General features: G+C 39.2%; 1 protein-coding gene across 2 annotated transcripts; it reads right to left on the minus strand.

The window, feature by feature from the left end:
* Positions 1-4,202: 4,202 nt before the first annotated feature.
* On the minus strand, positions 4,203-7,128 carry LOC112175343 (V-type proton ATPase subunit G). Of its 2 annotated transcripts, XM_040512176.1 has the most exons (6): positions 7,006-7,110; positions 5,657-5,852; positions 5,339-5,437; positions 5,030-5,130; positions 4,722-4,874; positions 4,203-4,410 (listed from the first exon to the last, which is right to left on the minus strand). In XM_040512176.1, the coding sequence occupies exons 3-5, from the start codon at positions 5,424-5,426 to the stop codon at positions 4,731-4,733; spliced, it is 333 nt and encodes a 110-aa protein (XP_040368110.1). In that variant the 5' UTR covers positions 5,427-5,437; positions 5,657-5,852; positions 7,006-7,110; the 3' UTR covers positions 4,203-4,410; positions 4,722-4,730. The 2 variants fall into 2 exon arrangements, with proteins under 2 accessions (XP_040368110.1, XP_024168783.1); XM_024313015.2 differs by lacking the exon at positions 5,657-5,852 and having other exon boundaries at positions 7,006-7,128.
* Between the last annotated feature and the right edge of the window lie 1,203 nt (positions 7,129-8,331).

Genomic DNA, 8,331 nt, shown 5'->3' on the forward strand with positions numbered 1-8,331 from the left:
CACTCCATCTGGCTGGGCCCTAGGGTTTGCCAATCTGATCATCTCCTCTACCTCCTCACGTCTCACGTACTCCGGACCCGGAGGTGGAGGGGTATCACCGCAGCTCGGTGAACAGTTTGTCCAGGGGCTGCCTGGTTTACTATTGTTGATCCTTCCCCGACATGTACAATGCGGGTAGCCGCTTTTGGCTGGAGAGTCACTGCAGGGATAATCTCTTCCTTTGACAGAGCGGTTATCCTGATCGGAGTGCCAGTTTGGTCGAGCGCATAATAGTTTCCTGGCAATTCTTGATATACTATTTCCTCTCCGTCACTGTCGTACTAGACGAAAGTCGTAGGCTCTGACGTAGCTCCTACACCCTTAGAGGCTTGATGTTTCTTGGCGGCCTGTCCACTTGATGAAGCAGTCTTTTCCTTGCTGCCAGGAATAACCAAGGCCTGCTCCTTGTTCTTCGATGGAGTAGCAGCAACCATCGTCGACGAAGAACCGACGTTCTGGTTGGCCTTGTCGCGCTAATTTGGTGGCACGTACTTGCCTGAACCGGACGGCTGGCCAAGAGAGCCAATGATAGTATTAGGGTCTCCTAAAGCCGTGTGCATCACCTCCTTCGCATGGTTCAATTCGGCTCTCTGCATAGCCACTTCAGTTGCCAAGTTGGCCCCATCCTTGCGGAGATCGGCTATGTTTGATGCGGTTTGCTTGGAATGATCCGCTATAGCGTTCAGAATTGTCTTATGACGCTCATCTTGTGCAGCAGCGATAGTTATAGCTTGCGCTTTCAAGGCGCCCTCTGTCTGTGTGACCTGCTGCTTGGTATTCTCCGCATAGAGGGTCATGCGCTGCTCAAACTCACGGAGGAGCCTTTCGGATTTTGCAGTTTCTCTGGCGAGATCCGCGTCCATCTTCTTGCGATGATTCTCGACATTCTCCATAAGGATCGCGATAGTCTCATCGATGGTTGCTCCTTCCGGGATAGGCTTCGAAACGAAAGCCTCTTCCTCTCCACCCTCCACTACAGTGTTGACAGTGGAGGGATTGACAGGCTCGCTGGCCTGATTAGTGTTGACGCTCTGACCTTCAGTTGCGGCCGAGCGATTCTCACCTTGAGAAGTTGACATACTGGATGATTGAGTCTGCAGAGAGAATCGTTGCGTCACTTGTTCCTCAGATAGACCACGACAGTCCGCACGAGAATGCGATCTGTAGCTGGAGGTCTTATGCTTTGGGCAGCTAGCGTAACCTTTTCGGTAAGGGTTATCGCTGGGCTTCCCAATGGTTGCGTTCAGAAAGAAACCCTAGTTTGAGGTGGTCCCACTGGGCGTGCCAAAATGTTTGGCTCCAAAACCAGCTGGTGTGCAAACAGTCTCTTTTGGGCGAGTGGTTGTGCAGGCGTGCCAGCACCGCGGGGTGCAGTCATTGGGGTAGTCCCGTGACCTGACTTCTTCTTCAAGCGCTGTGGACGAGGAGAGCACCAACCTCGTCACAGGGTTCTTTTCTTGCCTTCCGGAAAAGGACTTCTTGCCTTACGCGGGTAAGGGCTTTGGTTGTGGTCTTCTTTCGTTCACCGTATCGATACTCAACTTGAAAGCTGAGCAGAGCAATCACTGGGAAGTTTGAGAGGAACACGGGTTCGCTAAAGCGTGACTTTAGCTTCGCTGGGTTGCGAGGGCGTTACCCTTGCTTCGCTGGAAATAACAATGGCGGTTGTGCTCGCAGTCGGCTCCTGGGGAGACTGGGACTGGAAGTACGGTCGTCGGGTTGAACTGGTGAGGCTGACAGTCGGCTCGCGAGGAGACTAGGACTGGCGGGCGGTCACCGGGTTTCAACGAGGTTGAGGGTTTGCTCCGGGGAGGCTTTGTAATCGCTGGGATCGATTGCTCAGAGAGATGTCAAAAAGGGGGGTCCTTCTGTATCGTCTTTAGCCTCTATATATAGGCTGCTGCAGATTCTCCTTCCTAATAGGAATGAAATACTATATTTTGGGCCACAGTTATTGGCCTTGAATCAAATCAAAACTCTTAATAGTATTGATATTATTGTGGGTGATAACTATCCGCTTCTGTCGTCGCTAGAATATAGGTAAAGATTAATTGCCTCTTAGAATCCTAGATGTGATCGCTGGATGCGAGCAGTAGGATACGCACGTATTAATTGCAAGTATATCTTCATGCCCTCACGAGCGCTCATATCTTCATGCAATTAAGGATGATATCTCCTTATGAAACACTGGATGAGCAACATCACAAACCAAATCCACGTAGTCTCATTTTTGGGCCGCAGGTATCGGCCCACTGGCTCAGACCCACTAAAGGATTTCGCCAAAATTACTTTTGGGCTCAAACACTAAGGTATAATGGATGAGAGTGCTGTCACCTCTCTTGTGCTCGGTTTGTCTATATATAGTGCCGAAATTTCATTGATTGCTTCAATTAATTTGATTTGGCTAAATTCTGGTTTGGATGAAGAAATAATTGAAGTAACGAATATATCCACCACCATATCAATTGTTAAGGTATAGTTTCCAAAGAGAGAGAGATGGAGATACCTGCCTCGATTATTACTTCAACAACTTTAGCTAAAGAGAGCAGTATTCCTCTTTAATTATACTTGAACCACAAGAGTTTAAAAGCAGCACTCTTGGATTAAAAAAAAGAATAATAATGCGAGAGACGGAAAGCATATATTGTTCTTTTCTGCAACTCTTTACAACTGCTTCATCACTCTTCATCAGCATTGACAATTATGCGAAACTTTTGTAACTATGCTCCCATTCCTATTACCCATATTTTTGAAAACAACCATATTGTTTAAGGTTGATTTGAATGGAGTGATTTAAAACAACTTGACTTTTACAACAGTGGTAAATTTGCTAAAATATATTAAATATTAGGTCAAATGAGTTTGAGATGGATTTGAAATACCTATATGCAAGGAATCATGCTCATTGTTAAAAAAGCTAAATAAATCTAACAGAGTGCTCTCAAAGGACTGCCAATTTTGTAGACTAGAGGACGTATTATTGTTTTATTAGTTCAAACATAGTTCTTTAATCATCTCCCGCACCAAATCCACCAATGTAGTAGGGCGGGCCTGGTTGAAAACCGATCCTCTGGCAGCCGTTATCCATAATACCGGAAAAGCTCCGGTTTCGGGGACTTTGACGCTGATTGAAGCGGAGGAGGTTGAGATTGACATGCAGCCATTCAAAGAAAGAGATCCGGTCTTGGAGTAAGATTTGTTCCATCATCAGCATTGAACTAACGAACTTTACACACTAGGTGCTCATCTAAATCTCCATCGAGGAAAGCAGTAGTATCCATGAACATGGATGAAGTATTCTACATCAATTAAGACAACAAAAGTTTATTCTAAAGAAGCATATTTGGCATCAGCATAACAGGCTGATTTTTTAAAATATTGCTTCTAGTTCGGCACAAGTTATCTATGCTAGCTGGAACAAATACTTCTCCAGTTATCCTCCCAAGGATAAGCAGGATAATCAGTTAAGGGACAAGCATTTTCACATTAAATGGATAGCCCCAGACCCTTCACTAATCAAGTTAACTTTGATACGTATGCCTTATAGTCAGATAATCAAGGTAACCCCTCATCATTGCAGCTGCCAAAACATAGTGTTGCTGAGATTCTCGTCACTAGAGTTATTGCTCTGAGAGACAGCTTACTAGCATTACAAGTTCATCAGTTTTGAAGTAATGATGTAGAAGATGACTCAAAGATTCTCATCATTAGCGTTCTGTTCCCTAGAAAATTAAACTTCTGTTCAGAGATACCCTTTTGCTTCCAGTTTCGCTTCCCTCACCTTCTCCCACATTCTTGTGAGGCAAACTTTGTGGTTCATTCTCTTGAAACTTTGGATCATGACACAACGACCTGAACAACTTGGAATAGATTTCTACCTTCATCCTCAAGCTTGGCACTGGTTGAGTTAGGGGTTTTCTTTTTAAGTTCTTTTGTTGATCAAATAAAGAAAAAAAAAACAAGAGTTGGGTAATGAACTCTAGTCACAGTCTGCAGAGCTTATCTTGTGGTTTCCACATCTAAATCCTTGTTAATGATCTTCAGAGTGCTGCTGTAACTTTATCAAACCTCAAGAGTGTGTGGAAAGAAAAATTGCTCGGTTTTAATCTCTCCTATTTTTTCCCTAACTGACTTTCTCTGTGTGTTTGAAAACTTCGCAATTACTACAGTATATCAGATACAGTATAATGTCAAAATTATTATCAGTACAGAAGGAAATAGAAGCATGTTAAAAAGAAAACAGGAACTAGAGAAATTCTTTGCTAAGACATTCTCCAAAGATAAAAAGATTTTTGAAAACTATCCTGTCTGCTATAGCTATGCACTCCATTATTCCATGATCTCTCTGCACCAACTCGACATATATTGTGACTGGATAATAAGACAACCAAGAGAACAAATTAATATTAGGAATTGATTGTTAGTATTGCAGTTTTGTTTCGATAATATTAGAGAGATCAATGCATATGAAAACTGGAATTCTTTATAGGGTCAAGTGAGTTCATGTGTTTGCACCCATATGTAGTTCAAACAGCATTCAGTGGCTGCTGATATTACAGTGCAGATTTATTACTAAGTTATAGTAATATAAACCTCATAAACCTATATATGACTTGATGTGACTAATCCAAAATAAATAGAGTTAGCATGTAACATAATTAATAAATCAGCTGCGTCCATACCTGCACGCTTCAAATTTTCACATTAGTGATATACTTCATAACCATGCCAACAATATCTGATTGGACTTTGGAGGCTGATTCCTTCAAGCTCTTAATCTTCGTTTCTGTTTCTTCCTCGAGCCTTTTTACATTGGATCCAGAACTCCCACTTGTCTGCAGAAATTTAATAAAAGGCTAATCAGATCATTTTATGATGGTAATGTACTGATGCTTCGCAATATTTCATTTGAAGAAAGCAAATGACTTCTTATTTATTTATACATCTTTTGTGGCAAGAATGAAGTTCTTTTGATATTGATTGGTGGTACCTCTGAAAGTTTGTTTTGGTACTCAGCCTCCATATTGGTGCGATACTGTTGCACTTCCCTCTCAGCTTCTTCTTTAGCTTGTCTCAAGCGAGCCATCTTCGCTAAAGAATGTAAGGTTATTGTGCAAGACACACACAAATGGTTAAAATAGAAAAGGAGCAGATGACATGAAAAACACAGAATCAGAAAACAATGGAAGTCGAATAAACGACGTGATGAAACTTATTCGATCAACCTATAATCAGCTGTAGTCAAATATGCGATCATACATGTCGAATGATAATTGTGGAAATGAGTTTAAGCATTTACAGTTTCTAGCGCTGTTAACAATGTGTTGAGCTTCCTGTTCAGCTGTTAGCAGCATCTGGATGCCTCCTTGTCCTCTAACGGAATCCATCTCTGTACAACCTAGAAAGGAAAAGATAGTGTAAGAGCTTCAATCAGAAGAGATAGTGTAAATGATCAAAAACTTACTGGAGAAATAATAAAGCTTGAACTATATTCTTGTATGGTCTCTCAATCATAGTAGATCAGCACTACTTGGATACACCAGTATTAGTTTGCAGTAGATCCTTAAATTATCATAATCACTAATGATTACAACAAGCATAACTACCTATTGCTAACCTTAGGTACTTTATGAATGGATAACTTAATCCATTCTGACCAGACTTAATAAGCTTTTGGAATATTCTGAGTGCTATATAATACGATACAGTAGCTGCAGCGAGCATCTCGTTCTGCAGATGAGCTGATCTTCTGGTTAGCACCCATCAAATGAAATTGTAAGGAAATCAACCATAGCTAGGAGTATATCTGCAAGCTAATCAGTTGTGATTCAGTACTAAACAATATTGACAATTATCCTTCAGTTAATCTCTCTCTCTCTCAGGCAAAGTGAATCAATTCCAATATTGTCTTCTCCGAAGTGCATCGATTAAGGATGAGACATCCTTGAACCAATTTTAATGGATATTGGAACGACAAGAAGGATATGATATACATAGTTGCAGAATCCAAGCCAATTATGTAGAGTGATTCAAGAAACTCTGTGTTAAACCTTAGAGGAATCCAAGCTAATTAACTCTGTCAAAATCTGCTTTATATAGAAAAGGGAAGTTGGTCCAGCATCTCCCATACCACGTAAGTGCTCAAAAAAGTACATACGGATCAATGGAGAGTGTTGAAGAATGTAAGCTACTAAAAAGCATGAATGAAATTCTCATTGTGTCAATCCACTGAGACTCCTAAAAATGCACCAGTAGATAGCAGCTTTTGCTAACTACTAATTTTATTGATAGAGATGACCCTTTAAAAGTGTGAACAGATATCTAAAGGCTGACCAAACATTGATGCTATAGACAACTAATCCAAAAGAATCCACTTGTTGTACAAGCATGCGAAGTTGCAAGGACATATGAGGCCGGTACTAATTAATTGTTAGATCTCCATGACTCCATTTTTCTCATAGACCGGTAATTCAATCTCTTTGAGAATGAACTTTTCCAAATTCAAGTCCTTCTATTCCACATACGATTATTTCAACTAATTGGTAATTTGATCGTATTGACCACACTTGATGATATGATAAAGGAAACACATATAATCTGTAAGTGATCAAAAACCAAGATCAATTAATACCATTTCAATTCTCTTTTTACGGATGTACCTGCAGCTATGAGCAGTGTAAACTAATCAACACTTCTCTGCAGATTTAGCTAGATTTCTGAAGATAAACCTACAAACTCTTATACAATGTGTGTGCAGATTCATGTGAGTTTCATTATCTGACACATGATTAATCTCTCCCAAATTTGAATTCAAATTTTAAATTAGTTATCGGCCGGCCTCAAATGTACAGACACAACATTGAAACTCAAACAAATAGACAAAAGGAAAACAAATATGTTTCTATGACACTAGCTAATACTTGTCTTTGTATCTTATCAAAAGTAAAATAAAATTTGAAGATATACCTGAAGGAGAAGATACTACAGAAGAGTTGATTCTGAATTTCTACCCAAGGGAACGATGGCAGATTTTTTTTTTTATAATAGACGTTGGAGAGAGAGAGATTAGGCATCAGTTTAGGTCAAAACTGTTTGCATTTACAAGTGTAAATATATATATACATTACCACCTAAGGGAGTTCTGTTGAGAAATTATAGGGTGCTGATATACCAAAAGATTTTCAACGTGATCGATTGGACCATTCATTTATTAGGTAGGTAAAAGTAATTTATACTCAATTTCCTTTAACAATGGGAAGAAATTGAAAACGATTTTCATAACCTACCATGGACTTATGGACCATATGGTCCTATTTTATCATTCTTGCAACTAGGCCTGCGACTTGCATACAAAATTCCGATTCCATCCATTTTTGAGTTGAAACTTGAAAGCAACTGATTTTCGTCTGATCTGATTATGATCCAAATCCAAAATTCACAACTTTCAACTAGAATTACTACTAGCTTTCCTCCACACATACTCTACATGTGCAAGTATTTCCATTTTTTTTTGTCACACAACAAAAAAGAAAAGACAATAGAAGAAAACGTACGGTTATTGTAGAGAAAAGTTAGTAGAAGGGAAAAGTGGATTGTGAGATTTATTTTGTTTATTTTTCTTAATAAAAATATAATTTTTAATTGTTATAATTGTCCCTCTGATTTAATTAATTCTCAAAGTCTTTTAATATTTTAGGGTCATTTATGTAAAAAATTTTGATTTTGACTAACAAAACTTCTTCTCTTAATAATAGTATAAATATATGAAAATATTGAAATTCGAATTCAAAATTTTTTGAACATTGCAGAATTCATTCCGACCCGAACATTCTATAATTGCATTCTTTACTAATTTGTGTTCATTGGTTGATACTTAATATTACGATTGACCACATAAGGATCATTATACAGATATTCATGTTATTTCTTTGTAGACGCAAAAAATTTGATAAAAATAAAATTCATTAAATAAATCGGTCAATCTCTGAAATTCTCATCAAACAAGTTTAGTTGACATGTGAGTCTTGCAAACGGTACACGTGCCTCGAATGTCACCAAAATCATTTGAGCTCTAAGGATGATACTTGTCAAAACACAAGTGATCCATTGATTAAATGACGTGGAAACGTCAATTAATCGCTAAGTGGTTGTTGCTCAAGTTAAGCATTAAAACGGATCAATCATAGTAGGAAAGCTGTGTTTATAGTAATTATGCTACATTGCAATAGGATTACATATTGAGTTATTTTTCTGTTATGTCACCGCTTTGTCAAAGCAAATTGAGTAGCCAAT

The sequence above is a fragment of the Rosa chinensis genome, chromosome 7 (genome assembly GCF_002994745.2).
Source record: "Rosa chinensis cultivar Old Blush chromosome 7, RchiOBHm-V2, whole genome shotgun sequence".
NCBI lineage: Eukaryota > Viridiplantae > Streptophyta > Magnoliopsida > Rosales > Rosaceae > Rosa > Rosa chinensis.